Here is a 20,584-nt window from a genome sequence, read left to right on the forward strand (position 1 = left end):
TGGTCTTTCTAAGCCAGAAGTGACTTCCTACAGGCACTGTGCAAACAGCTACCAGGGTCAGAGGTCAAGGGGCTCAAAGACCAGAACCACAGGCTTGTAAAATTATAAATGTTTTTATTTTAATCATATGACACTTCAGTTTGTCTCAGATCTTACTGAGGTTTTGGTCTTTTTGCGTTCCATTTTGCCGTGTAACAGTAGTACGAATTGACACGATTCCATAACATGTCAACAGCAATCATACAGTACATGCTCTTGTGATTTTATATCTATCATTACTTTTTAATTCAACTTTATGATCATTTTTTAATTGCTTCTTTATATAGAAAATACATATTTCTTCAGGCAGGTAAAATAATAACTTTCCAATAAGAAAATATTGAGAAACAACAAATAAAATATTTATACCAAACACAAAAATATTGGATTATAATCTAATGAGTCGTTTGCATAAGAACAGACAACTTTTTGTAATTTCCTTTAATCATAAGTAGATATTCAGATAGGAAAATCACTATTAAAATTAAAAAGATGATAACTGATGTGGGAAATGTTAATTTCAACTTGTCATTAACAGAAAGGAAAAAAAATAAAATATTTGTATAAAATGAATTTAGCAGTTCACCCATGCGAAGCAAAATAAACATTTCTGGTAAAATTAACAGGGGTACCATCAGCAATAAGATCCATGAGCTTTGGTGCAAAATACAGCACTTCTGTGAGGTAAAGGCACGTGGTCTCCCTGTGTTTCCTGATACCTGTTTGAACCCCGACAGTGATTGATCTCTACCCTGGGGTGCAGCTCCTCCCACCCAGTGACCTGTATGTCACTTATCCATCTAACTCCTTTAAATATATACCATACCGGTTATGATGTACATATTAAGATCAAATACGAGAATACCTATATTTTAATAAGACATCAGTTTGACTGTTCACGTCTCACAACGCAGAAAGCTAAGAATGCTGCTTGGTCACTTCAACTAGACACTGATACAGTTGGTCAAGCACTTCCACATTTTGTCTCGGCCTAGAGCAAATGGTGAAGTCTTGGCCTTAAGGCTGGAATGCAGACTTGACAGGGACATGGTGTGGCCTGACGTTAATGGAATGTTCTCAGCCAGAACTGAAACTAGAAACAATAGTTGGTGTCTAGGTGAACAAAGGTTGAATACAAATCTACAAGTAACAGTCTATAACTTAAAGTAGTTGATACTTGGTGACTGATTGACATGTGGTCCATCCACAGAGACTGGAACATTTGTGAACCTCCACAGTGGAGTTGAAGTTCTGGAGGTTGGGCTTAGTGTGTTGAGTCCTTGGCCCTCTCTGAAACTCGGTCTCCCCCGCCTGCCTCCTCCCTGTCTCCTCAGGACATGGTGCAATCCTCCTTATTCTTGCTTTTCTCAACTTCCCCTCTTGCCTGCACTCCACTTTCCGAATTGAAGCTGCCCAGCTCCCCTGACAGGTCACTGTTGTCTACATTGCAGCCATCTTCGGCCTTCTCAACCGTCTGGCCTGGATGTTGGGACAGTTCCTGCCCCTCTTCACTTCCTCTCTGAGAAGCATCTTTAGTATCCTTTAGGGAATCTTTCCTTTCCATCAGGGAGATGTCCCCTTCTTCGCACTGGGGACCGTTCTGATCTAAGACATCTGTGGGACCATCTGTAACATGTTCTCCAATTTCCTCACCCTCAGCGCTGGTGCCTGACGACTGTGCTGCATCCACCTCAGACGCTGCATCTGCCTCGGATGTCAACATGTCTCCGGCTGCCGCTGCCTTCCCTGCCTGGGTTTTTACACCATCTTCTTCCTCTTGGTTATGTTTTCCGTTAAACTCAGTTTTCGAATCTTCTGGGCAATCAACATGTTCACTGCTTCCCACTGTGATTTTTTGTTCTGGGCTTTCTGTCTCTTCACTCTGGGTTTCTGCTGCCTGCATTTTGTCAGGGAACTGGGTCTGTTCTTCCTCCAGGTCACCCGCTTCTGTGTCCTGACAGTTTAACTCTTGGCTGGCGTCTTTGAGGGGTTCTGCTTGGGCTGGAGATTTCTTCTTCTTGTTTTTCTTCTTCTTGTTCTTCGACTTCTTCTGCGGTGAATCCAAGGCCTCTGCCTGCTGTTCACTCTTTCCTTTGTTAGGTTCTTTTGCATTACGGGGCGCCAGCTTGGCATCTGTGCTATCTGGGCCTGTTGCAACCTGATGGCCGCTCTGCACTGTGGGAGTCCCAGGGGTGGCCTGGACTTCTGCCTGGATGGGCTTCTTGTCCCTTACTTCTGTGTCTCCAGCCCTTGTTACAGGGTTTTCCCCACTTGCCTCTGGGCTCTGAATGAGGGCCTCCTCAGGCTCAGCTACTTCTTGGGTGAGTTCTCTCTCCGAGTCGGCCCCGTCATTCATATAGCTTCTATCATGACCCACTGTGTCTTGGCTGCACTCCAAAGGACCAGAGGCTGCGGCATCCGCTTGTTCCCCAACTGCAGCTCTTCCTGCCTCAACTGCATTCTCCATGTGATTGTCACCTGTGCCCCCTGAGTTCGTACAGCTCACCTTGTCAGCTCTGTGTGGACATGTTTCGAAACTAACTTTCTCCAAGTCTGTTTTCAGATCCTCTTTATTCTCTTCATCCTGATCACCTATAGAGTTTTCACTTTGAGCTCGGGTACCCAAGGCAACGGGCCCTGACTCTTCACTGTCTAGACCTCCCAGGCAGTTGGACTGTTCCAAGCAGTTTCTGGTCCTACCATCTGGCTTGTCTGTGACCTCAAGTGACTCAATCTGCTCTGGGGTTTGGAGGAGAGAAGTGTTCTCTTGAGCTTGGCTCTGAACCTGCTGCTCACAACTGGCCCCTGGTAGTGGTCGTGGGGACAGAGCACTGTCTTCAGCGGGTTTCTGGTCCTCAGCCTTCTCACGGGGATGTGACACCCCTTTGTCCACACAATCCTTTTCTGGGTTGGGTCTGGGCTGTTCTTGCTCAGTATTCTGTAAGGTTCCTCCTTTCCCCACATTTTCCACAATTTTCTTTTTCACCTCCACTTCTTTGGCTTTTCCTAAAAGACCATTGAGAGAATTGAAGGGACCCCGTGATGTGATGGGCACTTAATATATATTAAAATGCAAACACATGTTCCAATTACCACCCAGTTTTCTGAGAGAGGGAGAGAGAGAGAGGGAGAGAGAGAGAGAGAGAGAGAAGGAATCACTGTCAACAAGCCTTTATCAGGCCTATGTGTCAAAGCAGCAATTGCATTAGCTTGTTTTTGAGAAGCAAAGGGCCACTACCACCACCTCCAAGCTGAGAGTGGTTGCTACCAGCTGGTAGGAACTGACTTTCAAAGGTGAGGTTATGATTTAACTGATGAAAAGAGCTGTGGGTCAGGCAGGCAGCCACACGAAGGTTTTCAGCGTGGATGCCAGGTCCTCCTCCTGGACTCCTAACTCCTACATCTAGACACACATCAAGACACTCATACTCTCAGCCACTCAAGTCCCATGGCTGTCACAGCCCTAACAGTAGCCCTCATGGTTCCTCAAATAACATCCACTTTTAGAGACTGGATGGAAGGTTGGTCTCAAGGAAGACACTTCTTGAGTAAACCCTACAAGGTGGAAATCAACCTACACCCCATTCTCCAGCATTGTCTCCTCTGGAAAATGCTCTCCTCTGAGACACATCGGACCTTCCACCCATCCCCAGGGGAGTGGTAAAGAACCCCAACGAAAGGCAAAGCTGAAGATCATGGTGAACACTTAACCCATCCATCAAAAACCTTATTAATCAGTCAATTAACCCCCAGTCTATTGGATATTATTGGAAGTGAAAGCTTGTCAATCTAAAAACTCCAGGAAAATGCTGGGAAATATCTGGCTTTTGTTTAGAGGCAACTTAACTTCACCCTTAAAGATTTTTTACTACTGCATATGTCTAGTGATGTGCACTTTATGTTAAAGAAACGTCAGACATAGGTGAATTTAAAATAAACCCATGGTGTCTCACTGACTAGATAGATATTACATCCCAAACCCTTTGGGGCCACCGACAAAAGTGGGGTTTCTTCTTCTCGCTGCCATGTCACATGACTGCCAGGGGTGTGCCAACTGTGCACGGAGACAAGAGGACCCGCCCCCAGTGGGGCCGGCCTGGAGGCACAGTGGGAACTGTGGAATCCTCCTGTTTCAGCAGCTCCCACATTGATGAGAGCACATGGCTTTGGCCATCATGAAGGGTAGGGAAGCTCCTGGGAAGCCAGGGCCTACAGGATTCTACGTGGGCATAAATGTCACAGTCACAGACTCCCACCTTGTAAAAACCTAGCAACTGGATTTACCCCAAGTTAAAATTTAAGACTCATTAATTTGTAAATCTTTCTGTTATAGAAAATATTCCCATATCCATGAAATTTTCCAGCTGCATATTCTTATAGAGGCTAACACAGTGGCATACAGAGGAAGCCCCCACTGAGTAAGGTGTGGATCCCAACTCCTGGGAGCACACCCCACTTCCAGCCAGGCCCACTCCCAGTACCAAGGATGCCTTCCATTTTTCGGGGTGGGAACACCAACGTCAGGGCTGCCCTCCCCAAGTGTCGTCTGTCCCACTCAGGCACCTCATACCCTCTCCAAACGCTTGCGCGGTGGGTGTCCAAGTGTGCCAGGCTGGCAGGAAACCATGGCCAGCTAACCCACTACACAGCCTCCACTCTTCTGACCCCCAAACAACTCCATCACAGGGTGAAGTTGACAGTCGTCATTGGACCACATCCAGAGAGAGAAGCCAAATCAAACTCTCAACACGATCCCTTGACTTTCAGCCTGTCTCTTTCTACTCAGCCTCGAGAAGCAGAACAGAAACGTGTCCTTGAGCCATTGGTGGAAAAGCACTAGACAGAACGCATGCCACACAGCACCGTGGGTGATCACGTGGTTTGGCCAGGACGCCACCAGGAAGTGACAGGATGAACGGCATGCCGCGTGACTGTTAACAATCGGTGGCAATCGTTTGATTCTCACAGTGCACAAAGGTGAATCGATGCCGACCACACAATGGAAGGATCCAAAGAAAAGCTCTTACCTAGCGTCCCCTCCCCGGCTGACTTGAGGGCATTCAGCTCTTCTTTTGGCATCTTCATAGGGTCTTGGTACCCAACATCATTCAGTGAGTCTGAAGTCTCCCCGTTGGTGGTGATTTCTGAATTTAGGATTATTCCATGTTTCTGGGAGCAAAACAGGTTCATCATAATACTTGGTGAGACCAGGTTAAACTATATTTTCTTCATTATAAGATGATGTAGATGCTACCTCTACAGGGATGGAAAAGTGTCTAGGTATACACCCACAGTCTAGCAACCGAGGCAGATCTACAATGGCTTCCTTCCTCCTCATATGTTCCAAAATGCCAGTGATTCTCAACCTTCCTAATGCTGCGGCCCTTCAAAATAGTTCCTCATGTTGTGGTGACCCCAACCATAAAATTATTTCGTTGCTACTTCATAATTGTAACGTTGCACTGTTATGAATCAGAGTGTGGACATCTGACATGTGACCCCTGTGGGGGTCACACGACACAGGTTGAGAACCTCAGCAATATACACGCTGTATTTTCTGATGACAAGCTACTTTAAAAAAGGCTTTCTTCTAATTAGGAAATTGGCCTGTGGCCTGCTCCACAGTGGAGCATCAAGAAAGCAAACCTTTCACTATAAACTTTGACTACAGTCTTAAAAATGGAGAATAGCGTGAAGAAAGGAAACGCAGGTGGTGTGGAAAAACTGAGTGCCCTTGGCAGAGATGGCATTTGCAGGAGGTCACGATGCTTCATGTCTTCAAAGAGACTATGTGTGCCGAGGACATGGCCAACCCCCTAAACCAGTTGCCTGCCTCAGTTGCAGAGTACCTCCTTGCTATCTACTTGGTCCCCAGTGCTTTTTTTTCCAGGCTCTTTGGAGACTCCCAGCTGCGGCACACAGCCTGGACCAGGAGCATCATTTAGGTTTTAGCTCTAAGCCTGTATGCAGATACTTCCTTACTCTGACTTTGACTGGGGAGCTTGGAAGACGACCTTGTGTGTCCGGGGGCAAGTCAGGATGTGGTCATGGCCTCACTCAACAGTCTGTGAACCCCCCTAGAGCTGCCTGCTGGTTTCCCCTTGGCATGGCCCTTACAAAAAGAGAAACTCGTCCTTCCTGTGACCTGGTGGGTTAGTGTGATCCCGCCATGTATCCCAGACACTGTTCAGCTAATGAAGTTCTTGGACAAGAGGCACATACATTCTAATGAGGGTAAGAAAATCCTCAGATAATGCCAAACTCAGAGCTAGAAATCTGAGCTACTTTCCAGATCTGGTTTGCTTGTAAGCACTTGGGCTGGATGGGCACTGGTATCACCTGCTTCATGGGGATAGTTCAATGAAGGCTCGAACACAGTGACAAAAGCAGATAGCACCCACGGTCACAGACCCACAGAGCTTGAAGTTATCACCTTGGTCCATCCTTCCTTCCTTCCCCCAATGCAGGATCTCTCTGTGTAGCCCTGGCTGCCCTGGAACTAGATCTATAGACCAGGCTGGCCTTGAACTCATAGAGATTCGCCTACCTCTAACTCCTTAGTGCTGGGATTAAAGGTTTGGCCAGCACTGCCCAGCAACCTTGATACTTTTCTCAAACTGAACTTTGGCTTCGTACCTTTAACTCCTCCTTCAGCTTGACTGTTTCTTCTCTAAGTTCATCGCGTTCACTCCGTATGGAATCAAAGAACTCTTTCTGTCTTTCTAAGGCCTGGGTGCACAGCAGAGCAGAGAGGAGAGACAGCGGAGAGGGAGAGGGAGGTACAGAAAGAGGGTGAGATTAGCACAGATAGCAGAATAAGCAAGAAGTAAGGACAAGGAGGCACTTCCATCCAGGGTACCAGTGAGAAAGGATGCTGTTGGGTTTATGCCAGCCTAAACCAGCGCTACTGTTCACACACTAGCATTTCAGAGCAAGGGATGCTGTGGAGGAAGGCTGCTTTACGCCATCCATTTCTGTCTTTTGTTTTCTCATTGCAGTACTTGGGACTGAACCAGGGGTCTCACATATGGAGGTAAGGGGTATACCACTGAGTCACAACCCCAGGAGATCCCACCACTACTCAGCTTTCTTTTCTTTGTTTGGGGCGGGTGGTGTTTGTTTTTTTTTTTTTTTTGAGATAGGGTCTAACTGTGAGGCCCGGGCAGGCCTGGAACTTGCCCCCACAGTGCGGGGATTAAAAGGGGTGCATTACCACTGCCTGGGACTGGTCTGTCTTTATCTTATGACATGGTGCTGGAGAGTGAACAGGTGTCACACAGTCCTTTAAACGAGAGATGAACGCAGAACAAGAAACGCTGCTAAAGAACCCCACGTTATAATTTTAGACATTTCTGTGTTTAAGTGCCTGTTCACACGTGTGTGTGTCTGTCTCTCTGTATGTGTTTCTGTGTATAATTCAGAGGATAATATCGGGTGTCATTCCTCAATTGCCATCCTCTTTGTCTTTTTTTTTTTTTTAAATTTAGAAACTGAGTCTTTCACTGGCCTGGAGTCCTCTGATTAGGCTAGGCTGGCTGGGCAGCGAGCCTTAGGAATGTCCCTAATCTCCACCTCTCCAGCGCCAGGGCCACAAATGTGTGTCACCATGTCTGGTCTGGTGACTAAATTCAGGTCCTTTTGCTCACACTTTACTATCAACCATCTCCCTAAGCTATTTTTAGACACCGGTTATGAGCATATGTTGTTCAAAAAATGTTCTGGGAGAGCATGCTTGCACACGCATGTGTGCACAGCGCACGAGCACATGATCTCTTAGCCAAGGCTCGTGAATGTGCCGAAGGAGAAAGGTGAGGCCTCATATTGTGCAGATCACCTCTAGACCTGTCTTAGGGCCCAGTCACATAAGTTTTTTAGGTATCACGGGCTGCTGCTATGAGTCAGCAGTGACTTGGTGGGGCCCACTCTTCCTGTTTACCCCTCCTAAATGGGGATGGGCTGTCTCCCCCTCTCTGCTGAGGAGGGAGAGGGGTCTGATGAGGCCTCCCTGTGGAGGTCTCAAAATGGGAACCCGTGGAGTACGGCATGCTGCCCCCCACCGCATCATAAAACCCCAAGGGGACTCTGGGGTTTGATCTTCCACGTCGAACTGCCCAGAACCTTTCTCTCTGCATGGCCCGCGTTGTACCTGGGACCCTCTGGTGCACCAGGGAGAGGGAGACAGCCCCAACTACCCGGAGATGGTTCCATCCACCAGGTAAGCGGGGGAAGTCACCATGCTGTTCATGCTGTGTCCCCGAGGGTCGCATGCACATCCATGCAAACATTCTTCCAAACCAAAGCTTCTGCAGGAACCACGTTTGCTGAGCAGCTCCCCCACCCCCACCCCCACCCCCACCCGGGGACAGTTCTGCGAAGGCTTGAGACTCCTACCCCTATCTTTTTGTCTTTCCATTCTATCGTTTCCTGAAGATCAGAGATCTCCCTGATAAAACCCGCCTGTTTCTGCTGCAGCTGTCGGATTTCCTGAGGAGAGGAACAGACGGAAAGGAAATAGACAAAGGATTGAGGAGAGAAAAGAAATCAGGGCTAGATGACCAGGGCAGGAAGGTCTCACCATCCCCGGATTCAGCAGCATGCTAGGAATTTTTTTTCCTTGTTCTACTCTCAGCTCCGAGAACAAAACCAGCGTGGCTGACAGCTTACCTCAAAGCCATCACTTACAGTCCCGACGAAGTTAAAGAATGAAAACCCAACCCCATACAGCCACGCTTTGCTTAACTGTAGGACAGCAGGCTGAGGGAGTGCAGGCAGGTGAGCTCATCATTTTGCAAACATCATAAAATACGGATAGTATTGATGGCTGCAAAATCACCAAGTCCTGTCATCTACGGGACCGCTGTCATATGCGTGTCCCACTGTTGATCTGCATGCTCCGTGGCACAAACCATGGTACCAAATGAGCACAGCGTTTATGAACTCATATAATTATACTCTCCTAGTTCTGAGACCGCTGTGAAAGAACCTTCCGAGGAGGGCTCCTAGAACATTGGTTCTCAACCTGTGGGTCGTGACCCGTTGGAAAAAACATATTTCTGATGGCCTTAGGAAGTGAGACACTGCTCAGTATCGAAATCTCAGTTATGAAATAACAACGGAAGTTAAGTTATGGTTGGGGGTTCCTAAGATCATCAGAGTTATTTTTTTGATGGTTGTGACTCACAGGTTGATAACCACTCCGCCCACATTAAACCTGCCCACATTATTGCTCTGTGTTCTCTCTTCACCAACACTAACCTCGGCTGCTGTCAACGTGGCTCCCACCTCAGCGTGTGATGTGCCTCCCTCCCGTGGGTACCTTGGGATTCCCTCAGAGCCACACAGATGATCAATGACAACCTTCCATATCAAGGTCGTTAGTCTCACCTTCGAAATCTCTTTTTTTCCCCACATTTCCAACTTCTAGGGACTTACGATGCAAACTTTGTAAAGGCGGGCAGCATTTTATCACGTCTCCCCTCCCAAAACACACACAAGAGCCCCAGAATGAGAATCTTCACCCACGAGAGGAGCCGTCTCCTCAAGGGATGGAAAAGTAGTCTGAACCCTGGATCTTAATCAAAGCTGTAGCTTTAAGGATTGCTTTGAGCTGACTTCCGGGCCTCCAAGGTGACATGTGTTTGGATAAAATCTTCAGAGGTATGAAGGTTAAATGAGGGTGCGTCCCAGGTGGACAGGATGGGTGTCATATTGAAAGTATACACTCTCTGCTCTTAAGGTCACAACACTGAAGGTGACCCTCTGTGCCCGACCTTGACTTGGACTTCGGTCTCCAGAACTGTGAGGAAATACACACCTGCTGTCAAGGCCACCAAGCCTGTGGCATTTTATCACAGCAACGTGGACTAGAAGAGCAAGGAAGCAACAGAAAAGGAAGAAGAAAGGTGGTACCCACCTCAAGCATTTCTTCCCTTTGCCTCAGAGCTTCTTTGACTTCGGCAAACTGGAACTGCAGGATGCTGTGGGCATGCTTCTCCCTCTCGAACTCCTGTGGGTGAGGAACGCAGGACGGAGGCTGAAGTTAGGTGGCGTTTCTGTCACAGGGCTCATGTTCTCATGGGCCACATGTCCCTCAGGACAAAAGACCCTCTACTAAATCATCGCTGTTTCCAAGGTACACAACAGAAGCTCATTCCTCTGCTGTCCATAGAGGACAATCAGACAGTTCCCCCTAAAAGCAACCCTCGAACTGTGCAAAGCTGAGAAGTTATTTCCCAATTCCTCTCTCGTTAAGATGAGTCTTAGGGTCTCTCTCTAGGGGTGTGTGCTGCAGGCTGGGAATACTCAAGAACAAAACCGCTTCTGTGTCCTGAGTCCCAGCAGGTCCTGAAGTACATGCGTGACTGCCTTTCTCTGAGCTCTGAAGGTGTGATTTCTGAAATGGAGTAACTGTGCCTTTCCCAAATAAGTAGAAATAACAGTACAATTTCCTCAAATCTTTGATGTTTGTAATTAATACCCTACGAAGTTGACATAAAATAAAAGGCAGAAAATGTATTTTAGCATGAAAATCTGGAAGCATCTAGCTGTACATTATTTAAGTATGTCTATTCTTTAATACACAGGTTTTTTATGATTGTTCTATTTTCATGCATAATAGCAACATTCTAGCAAAATTCCCTAGTTTACACATTGAAACTATGCATAATCACATTTCAAATTACTCAGAGAAGGGCACAGATGTCTGAGTTTTATATGTATATATGTGTATGAGTATATATGTGTGTGTGTGCACCTATGTGTATAGGAGTGTAGAAGCCAGAAGTCTACCTTGGCGGTCACTCCCCAGGAGCTGTAGCCCTTGGGTTTTTGCCTTTTCTTTTCAAGGTTGACTTTATTATTTTATGTATATGTGTGTGAGTCTGTGTACATCTGTAGATGCCCACGGAGGCCACGGCCATCAGATCCCCAGAAGCCAGTGTTACAGGTGCTGGAGAGCCACCTGGCAGGAGTGCTGGGGCCCAAACCTGGCCCCCCGACAAGACAGTATGTACTCCTAAGCACTTGGCTATCTTTCCAGCCCTGGCCTGGGTTTTTGAGAAAGGGTTTTTCATGGTCAGAGGCTGACTGATGAGGCTAATCAAGCTACCCAGGATGCACCACAGATCCAGCTGTCTCTGACTCCCCAGCACTGGGATCAAGAGCACACACCACACCAGATGCTAAGGACTGAACTCAGGTCTGAACACTGTGCAGCAAGCGCTTTAGAGTGAGTTATCTCCCCTACCCGTGAGACTGTTTGGTTTGGCGGCAGAGTCTTGCTAATAAGTAGCCCAAGTCAATCTTGGACTCCTCTTGCCACCATGTACGACAAAAACACAATATCCTAATTCTCGGACTCTGGGCTTTCTGGACAAGCAGAGAATCACTGTTTAAAGAATATATAAACAAGGGTTGGAAAGATGGCTCAGCAGTTAGGTGCATCTTGTAGATGACCTCAGTTCAATTTCTAGTACCCATGTCAGGTGGCTCACAACTGCCTGAAACTCCAGCTCTAGGGGACCTGACATCCTCCCCTGATTATGTGTGGGTGGGGGTATATACAAACTAGTGTACTCGTACACATACCACCTCCCCACATACATAATTAGCAAAAAAATTAAAAATAGAAGTAATACACACACACAGACACACAGACACACACACACAGTTCATTTGTTTGTTTTTGTTTTTGGAGACAGGGTTGCTCTGTAGCTTTGGAGTCTGTCCCGGAACTAGCTCTGGTAGACCAGGCTGGCCTCGAACTCACAGAGATCTGCCTACTACTGCCTCCCCAGTGCTGGGATTAAAGGCGTGCGCCACCACGCCCAGCCAAGTACACCATATTTACACAGTTCCCGCTTCATTCCTAAGCACAGCAGTGCTTACCTTGTTCTTCTCCTCGTACAGTCTCTGAGACTCGGCCAGCTGCTCTTCCAGCTCCAGCAGAGTGTCCTTCAGCGTGTCTACCTGGTACATGAAGTTGGTCTTCTCGTTGTCTAGTTGGGCGTTGGAGACCATGGCTTTCTTGTACTTCTCCTCGACTTCAGCCAGCGAGTCCTGCAGAAACCAGGCCATCGTTTCAGAATTGCAAGAGGAGAACAAGGCGCGATTAAGCTAGAGTTCTTTTCCAGTCTCAGCCTTTGTTTCTTGGAATAGAAGAGACACGGTGCAATCCCACATGCACAGAGCCCACTTCTCAATGTCTTGTCCACTCAAACAAGTAGCTTCCAACTGTGTGTGTGTGGGGGGGGGGCGACCGGCCTATGGCTGGCCTGTGAGGAATTATGTTAACGATGTTAATTGAGCCAGGAAGACCCCGCCCTAAATGAGGGCTATCCCTAGGTTGGAGTCTTGGCTAGCATAGAAAGGAAACACCGACATTCATTACTCAGCTTGCTGACTGCACAGGCAACCTGACTAGCTGCCTCATGTTCCTGCCACCAGGACTCCCTGATGTGATGGACTATATCCTTGAACAGTGAACCAAAATAAACCCCTTTACCTTTAAGTTGCTTTTGTTGTGGTATTTTGGCACAGCAATAGGAAAAGAGGCTAAGACAGCAGCCTGTCTTCTCACTAAGACAAAGAGGTATGTGGGAAGCTGGCTGCTCAGGGAGGCAGCAGAGCCACTCACTCTCTGGTTCAGCAGCCAGAATCTTTAACCCATGGGCCACGGCAGCTAAATGGGTTTCTGAAGTCATCACTCAGTGTGCGGATATAGCCTGGGAAAAAGCCAGGTACGGATGGAAATAAAACCCTGCCACAAGCCACTGCTAGGCCGCCTCGTTCAGGCTTGGGAACCAGGAAAGAATCTGTGGTCATTGCAGATTTCTGACTCATGGGAAATCAAACAAGGTCCACAGGTCTTACTGGGTAGCTCCTGGAAAGACCAAAGTCACTTGTTTGAAAGGGCAGCCGTGGGAAAAAAAGCTGCAAGGATAACATTGACAGTGCCCAAACATGGCTCGCACTCTTGTAGGTCCAAAATGTGAGCATCAGGAAAGTGATGCCGGGAAGGTGGAGGGGGCAGCCACCAGCAGTAGACTACCCAGAGCCTAAGAGAAGGTGTCAGCTCAAGCGTCAGGGCTGCGAAGAGACCCTGGGGAATCCTGCACGGGTCTAGCTCTGGGTATCCACACCACGACAATTGGATCCCAGATGATTCACTGGCTCCGTTTTCAGGTGAGTGAAAAGCCAGGGTCTTAATGCTTCTATTATATAGAAATGACCTTGAAGATGATGAATTAGTATGTGACTTATGCCATCTGTCTGTCTCATGCTCGTTGCTATGGCATTTAGAGGATTTCTTAGGCCCTTTCTGGGGAGAGGAAAAAGAAGGGACAGATCTGTATCTACTGCTCGACTCCAGACTTGCCATGAGCTGTTTGGTGGCTGTGGCTGCCTGTGCTTTGGCATCTGCTCCCTATGGCACCTGCTCACCCCAGCATCGTTAAGGAACTGGGAATCTACATTTCCTGTTGGCACGGTGACATCCTTTGAAGTCTGGGAGCAGTGTATACACACACACACACACACACACACACACACACACACACACACACACACACAGACACTGTTCCCCTAAGGACAGGTCGACGGCATGCACTAACCTCGAAGCTTCCAGAACACACATGTTAGGACAGCTCTGGTGAGCTCGGCAAAGCCAACTGGGAGAAAGACCCTTGCGTGTGACAACTATGGAGAGCAAAGAGAACCAAAACTATCCAGTGTCTGTCTGCTGTGTTTGCAAAATGAGACATTGGCTCTGAGCCTAGAGGGAGGGTGTTGAGCGCCACCCCACATCAGGGAGGGTAGGCCGGTCACCTTCTCACCTGTGTTCAGAAACTGCATTTGGAAGAAGACAGATGCACACTGTGTTAGAATTTCCCATGCTCCCACACTTTCCACAACTGATGCCCTTCAGAGTGAGCATGCGCATAGGACTTGTAAGGCTTTCTAAAGCTAAGGCAGGTTAGTGTCACGGGCTCACACGTCCATAAACCAGTACCTTCATCTCTTTCAATCCCTGCATGTATTTGCCTTCCACATCCTGAATCTGGTCCTTTAACTCATTAAGTTCCTGAGGGAAACGCACAAAAGGCAGAAGATGTCAAGGGAGAGAATCGGCAGAGATCACACTCGCACCTGCGGCTTTCTTATGTCTGGGTATGCCACAGTGTTTAGGCAGTCAGAGACACGGTTCCTTCTTTATTTTATTAGGCAGTAAAGGAAAGTGAAAATAAGTTTCAGCATTATAAATATTAAAATTTATATCATATTAATACAAGTTAGAAAATGTAGGTGTATCTTTTATTGTTTTGTAAATTTTTTAAAAACGAGCAAAAAGAGTCTGGCAGTGTTGGTGTGTGCCTTTAATTCTAGCATGTGGGAGTCAGAGGCAGGTGGATCCCTTGAGTTCAAGGATAGTCTGGTCTACAAAGCAAGCTCCAGGAAGACAGAGAAACCCTCTCTCTCTGTCTCTCTCTTTGTCTCTCTCTCTGTCTCTGTCTCTGTCTCTGTCTCTGTCTGTCTCTCTCTCTTACACACACACACACACACACAGAGAGAGAGAGAGAGAGAGAGAGAGAGAGAGAGAGAGAGAGAGAGAGAGAGAAAGAGAGAGAGAGAGAGAGAGAACAAAATCTAAACAAAACAAAACAGGGCAAAAAAGATGGTTCCCTTGTTAAGAGGATCCAATACCCTACTTTTGTCTCTGGGAACCTGGCATGCATGTGGTACACAGAGATACCATCCATACATGTAAAATAAATAATAAACAGGCAAATCTTTAAAAAGCAGCAAACAAACACACAGGCAAGTGTGGAGGTGGCTGGAGAGACGGCTCAGGGGTTCAGAGTTCCTATTGCTCTTCCCGAGGACCCCAGCTTTGGTCTCAGCACCCGTCAGGTGGTTGGCTCTATTGCCACCTATAACTCCAGCTTCAGGGGATCCAAAAACATCTTCTGGCCTCGCGGGCACCTTGTATACATATGGCATTGATACACAGAGACACATAAACAAAATAATAATAATAATAATGATGATGATGATAAATCTTAAGCAACAACTAGCCAAAAAACACTGCCAAGAGTTTAGCTCCCTGTCTTCCTACCCCACAGACAGTGAGCAGCTGGGGGCAGAGAAGAACACATCTCTCCATGGCCTGGTACCTGAAGACATATCTGCCACAGACTAGTCTCCTGGAAAACACTTGCCAGGCAAATGGACGGTACTCAGGCCTAAGAACAAAGTCTAAGCAGGACTGTAGTGACCTCCACTTCCAGTCCGTAAAGAAAGCAACAGTGTTGGTGGCTGAGGATGTTGGGGTCTGGTGCGTGGCATTTTAGGGGAGCAGACAAAACACAACTATCCTGGCTTCCTATTCATAGAACATGGAAGCTGCGTCTCAGGTCTGACACCAGCAGCCGCGTCAATCCCTTCTCTGTGCTCCTGGCAAATGCCATCTGGCTGCTTAGCCGCCACCAGTGGAGCTGGGTCCCTGAGAACTGGATTTGAGTACGGTGAGACTCACCCACAAAATTAGCCAAATCCAGCCCTTTCAGACCCTCTGTCTTGCTCCGCTCCCTGAAGGACACACATTCTGGTCACCTACCCTCCACTCCTTTCCTATTTGGGACACAATTGCTCCAGCTGCCTAACAATACACACCGTGGTAATAATTAACAAACAGTCTGGGCTGTCGCAGTCTTTCCATATACCGAGGAGGTCACCAAACACGGCGCCATCCTTGATGTCAAAGGTTTAACAGAGAATAATTTCTGTGTCATAGCAGGACAAAAAACACCATTAAGATGCAGTGAGGAAGTCTACCAAAGGCACGCTACTAACAGAAGGGAGAGCATGCATTCTAGGTGAGGGAGAAGATGCTAGAGGTGGGCACTTGCTGTGGTCCTGAATGGCCAGAATGTTCCATCTTCTAGAACATTCCAGAAAATGAAAAGTGAATACCTACATGTGTTAGCACATGGTGAAGATGGCATGGCCCGTGGAGAACAGAGAACTGATGGCCACAGAGGAGGACGCATGCTCCGCCCTGCTTGGGTACAGGCAGGTAAGCCTTCCCCCAGGGATGCTACCTCCGTTGGGTCCAGTGTTAGGTGAACCATGTTTTCAGGCAGATAGAGGAGATAGGACTGATCTCAAACCTCACAAACTAACTCTCTATGAATACGAAGACTAAGCAGTCTTCCAAGAGGTTCTGTTAAGTCGCAGGTGAGCAAAGTGTCTTACCTTAATTTCCCTAATGGACGCCTCGGTGTCCATGGAGATGGAGGTATCTCCACTTCCTCTTCGGGAGGAAGTCCCGCCCAGAGAAGCCAGCGTGGCAGCAGACAAGCTGGGCATGTTACGGGACCCCTGGAATGGGTAAAGAACAGATATCATTTGGTAAAACTAAAATTACCAACAAGAGCACATTTCGTAACCTCTTCTTTCATGTTCCATTTTAGCTCTCACTGATGATCACTTCTGGTGTGTAAGTGTGCGAGTGAGCTAAGTGCACGTGTAGACAACAGTGTAGCAGCTACAGGAAGGTGCCAGGTGCCCTTTCTGACACTCTCCACTGAATTCCCTCGAGATGAGGGCTCCCACTGAGCCTGAAACTCACCATTTTGTCTAGACTAGATGGCCAGCTACAATGCTGGGGCTAAGGAAAATGCACCCAGCTTTTTACATGTGTGCTGAGGACTTGAACTCAGGTCCCCAAGGCAGACACTCTTACCCTCTGAGCTATGTCCCTGGCCTGAGCACACCTTTTCTGTAACTCAACTTCTATACTGGACAATCTCCCATGGGCTTCTGGCCAGTGTTAAAAGGGCCAATTCAGAGATGTTTCACGGCTGATTTGGGTTTGTCTAGTCAGCAGTGAGCTCTTCACTGTCCCTCAGATTTCAACACTCACACGGGACTCCTTCGGAGATATGACATCATGTGTGGCCACCTTAGCAGTCTCGGTCACTGAGGTCAGTCTCACCCAGGACCCTCTAGGTTAATCACTGGCCTGTGACAGAGGTTTGCAGAAAGCCCTTACCTTCTCAGTAAAGTCTTTGTCTGGTCGTTCTTCTACCTGTGGAGGAAGGGGACAACTGTCAAATAGTTCAAAGCACTGACTTGATCATATAAATCCTGTAGTACGACAAAGCCAGGCAGTGGTGGTGCACACCTTTAATCCCAGCACTTGAGAGGCAGAGGCAGGCAGATCTCTGTGAGTTTGAGGCCAGCCTGCAGGACAGTTAGGGCTGTCACACGGAGAAACCCTGTCTCGAAAAACCAAAAGAAAAAAAAACCCAACAAAACATTATCTCATGCTGTAATTTAAAAAATAAAAAATAAAAACAAACAACCCTAAGACTTTGGCTTTCTGCATCTATCCTTCCTGTGTGGAAGCCTCTCTGAGACCCTTCCTTTCCTCAGATAGAAGCCGCCGTGGGATGCAGGGTGGCCTACGTGGCTGGAAGCAGGTGTGCACTGGTGCTGAGCCCCCAGGGAGACACCTGGGGTAGAAGGGTGTGCCTGGGTACCGAGGCTGAAGCTGGCCTAAGGACTGTTCCTCCAGCCCTGGGACGTCACGCGGGTTCAGCACTGGGCCACCCTCAGCCACCATGCTTCCCTCCCCAGTCCCAAGTCCTGCTTCCCACAGCTCAGAAGTTCTTAACTTTGACCCCAAGAGCATTTGCCAAACATGTCAGTGGCAAATACACAGATTCACAGATCTGAGTGGCACAGGACACTGTGGACACCTGTGCAGGTTTATGGTGGATGGTCCTGAAGTCACTGCCATGTTCTGAGGTCACAGCTCACAGACATGAGTAGCAAGAGAACCGGTCACTAGGCACAAGACACCCACCTCCAACGTCCAGGTCTCTTCTGTGTGTGTCCCAGTCTAACCAGTACATGAAAAGGACTCAGCGGTCCTGCTGGACAGACCCCGTGGACCCACTCTGCCAGTCACGGCTGACGTGTGGGATAAGCACGAGATGTTGTATATTTTCACATGTGTGATCCACACTGGCTTTACTGTCCACTTCCACGGTGGGCTGCTGAGGCAGGCCCCAGCTGAGACAGTTTAATCTTGCTGTCTATAGAGTTGGAAGCCCCCCTGCATTCTCCTTGGGTGTGTATGTTCATGAGCACGTGTGTGCATGCGAAGGCCAGACTCTGACATTCAGTGCCTTCTTCAGTTCTCCACTTTATTGTTTGAGACGGGGTCTCTCACTGAACCTGAGGCTTGCTGACTCAGTGGCCGGCCAACAGCCTAGGGCACCTCCTGGGTTCACCTCCCCAGCCCTGGAATAACAGGTATGAACTGCTATGCTCAGCTTTTGACATGGGTGCTAGCGATCAGAAAACTCCCGTCATCATGACAAGCCCTTTACTGAAAGAGCCACTGCCTAAGCCACTCTCGTTTTGTTCTAAATTTTGAGGATGATTTTGGCAGAAAATGAAGTTCATACTACTTGGGAATAAAAGTATTTCTGAAATACCAAAAATTTTGGGTAGCTAAGGAGAAGTAAGGTAGCTGGCGCCCACTCTCCTGGGACATCAGTTTATTAACTCCTTTAGGCCCAAAGCCTCATTCTTTAGATAAGTTGGTCTGTAGATGGATACTAATGAACGCAAAGTAGAGATAGGCTATATAGGTGCAGCTCTGCAGTGCTGGGGATGGAACCAATGCCTGGTGTGTGACCACCAAGCCCAACCTTGGCCCCAAAAGTCCAGATGAGCAGACTCAGGCTGAGACCTGGAAGGCTGCTGGCTTTTCGCTCCTGGGGTAAATATGTTTTCTCTTGTTCATCAGCAATGCATATAGTATAGGAAAACTAAAGTTCAGATGGCCAGATAGTCGCAAAGATCTACGCCCGCAAACGGAGGGGCTTTCACTAGCAACTGGCACATACACTGCTTTTATAATCCACGAGACATCGAAGAGGGAAGAAAAAAAAATCCAAACCATAGCTTGGTCAGGTGCGGTAGGAAATACCTTTAATTCTACCCTGCGCCCACTCCCATACACATGGGAGGGAGAGGCAGGTGGATTCCTCTGAGTTTGAAGCCAGCCTGGTATATGCGGTTAGCTCCAGTCTATCTTGAGTTACATGGCCTCAAAAAAAATCCACATAGTATGCTTTTTCCATAGTTAAAAAAAAATCCTCTTCTCTAAAATACATAATGAATGCAGACTATGAAAAATCGGGGAAGGAGCTAAGTGGAGACCATTCATAGAAAAACTGAAAACTTTCTTTCAATATAGATACATGGAATGTACCTTTCAGCATGGTATTTTGTTTTCCATTCCATTTTGTTTTCAAATTGACAAGGTGCATCTATCTATTGGCCAGCCTTTTTTGAAACAGGTACTGCTGGGGCCCCATGAGATGTGACAAGGGCTGCTGTTCCTACTGGTTCCAGTAGATGGCAGCATGGACAGTCTGTCTCCAGTCAAGCCCGAAAGAAGTAGACAGACAGTTGGACCCTCTTCACAAGGGGACAGAGAAGTAAACCAGATGGCATCCTTCACTCTGATAGAGAGCGTGCCACCACACCTCTGCAAACAACACGGTGCACATCCACGGCTGCTGCATGACCCGCCGTGAGGGCTGCCTTGGAGACAAGGCCGCCAAAGGCGGTGGACAGAGCAGGCGCATGGGACAAGCCAGCAGACCTTCCCTGCTTAGAAGGGCCAACAGTACCAGGAATCCTGTGACGTCGTGAGTATTTTTAACCTCCATTCCCTGTACTCAATATTTCAGATTAAAGTCGCACTAGCACGATTCTAAATGATGCACGCGAGCCTTTTATAGTTAGCACTGACTGTATTCAAAGACTACTTCCAAAATCTACGTGTGGTGGCACATGCCTGTAATTCTAGTGCTTGAGAGGTCGAGGCAGAAGGATTACCACGCTGGGCTACAGAGTCTCAAATTTTCTTTCTTTAATTTTTTTTTTCCTCCTGAAAAAAAGTCTCTTCTAAGAAACTTCAGTGGAAGCACAGATCGTGGCATCTTCTCCCTCCCTTCCGAAAGCAAGTCCTTTAGGAGGACGCTAAATGTGTGTCCAGTCCACACCACCTCAGCAGGCTTCTTATAAAGATCACATGATGAGGTTTGAAACACTCATTTGCATGTCACTGTCTGCTGGCCTATTCAAAGATGAAGAGACCCAAGCAAGAACTGGCCCAAGAGAGAACCTCGTGGCCCCAACTCTGGAGAGACAGGCTTGCATCAGACACTGGAAGACAAACAGGGTCCCCGAGGCAATGTCATTGCAACAACCCTTGCAAAACAAGTGACACAGGAAACACCACTCAGGGAACACCCATTTTAAGAGCTACTTCCCTTCCAAGGTCAGTGGCAGTGGGGCTCACCATCATTGTGGGAATGTTGAGTTTTATTACTTATTTAGGGTGCGTGTGCATGTCATGACATATATGGAGATGTCAGGGGACACTTTGTGGGACTCGGTTCTCTCCTCCTTTCTCTTTCTTTTTCCTTCCTTTCTTTTTCTTTTCCTTTCTCTTTCTTTCTTG

At 47.7% G+C, this 20,584-nt stretch overlaps 1 protein-coding gene across 12 annotated transcripts in view; it reads right to left on the reverse strand.

The window, feature by feature from the left end:
• The window catches only part of Lrrfip1 (LRR binding FLII interacting protein 1), a 127,726-nt gene that overhangs the window by 12,086 nt on the left and 95,056 nt on the right, over positions 1-20,584 (reverse strand). For 4 of the 12 annotated variants that reach the window (XM_050163017.1, XM_050163015.1, XM_050163016.1 and 1 more), the window contains 7 exons: positions 17,090-17,125; positions 16,291-16,416; positions 14,048-14,119; positions 11,926-12,096; positions 9,953-10,045; positions 5,067-5,208; positions 95-3,045 (listed from right to left, as the gene is read on the reverse strand). In XM_050163017.1, coding sequence (XP_050018974.1) covers positions 1,370-3,045; positions 5,067-5,208; positions 9,953-10,045; positions 11,926-12,096; positions 14,048-14,119; positions 16,291-16,416; positions 17,090-17,125 — 2,316 coding nt within the window. In that variant the 3' untranslated portion in view covers positions 95-1,369. Of the gene's footprint in view, positions 1-94; positions 3,046-5,066; positions 5,209-6,675; positions 6,769-8,430; positions 8,524-9,952; positions 10,046-11,925; positions 12,097-14,047; positions 14,120-16,290; positions 16,417-17,089; positions 17,126-20,584 lie in introns of those variants that run through there. The other 8 variants (XM_050163020.1, XM_050163018.1, XM_050163021.1 and 5 more) reach the window with 4 other exon arrangements.

This window comes from Alexandromys fortis, unplaced genomic scaffold, assembly GCF_014885135.2.
Source record: "Alexandromys fortis isolate MF-2015 unplaced genomic scaffold, M_Fortis_MF-2015_v1.1 scaffold_139, whole genome shotgun sequence".
In the NCBI taxonomy this organism is placed as follows: domain Eukaryota; kingdom Metazoa; phylum Chordata; class Mammalia; order Rodentia; family Cricetidae; genus Alexandromys; species Alexandromys fortis.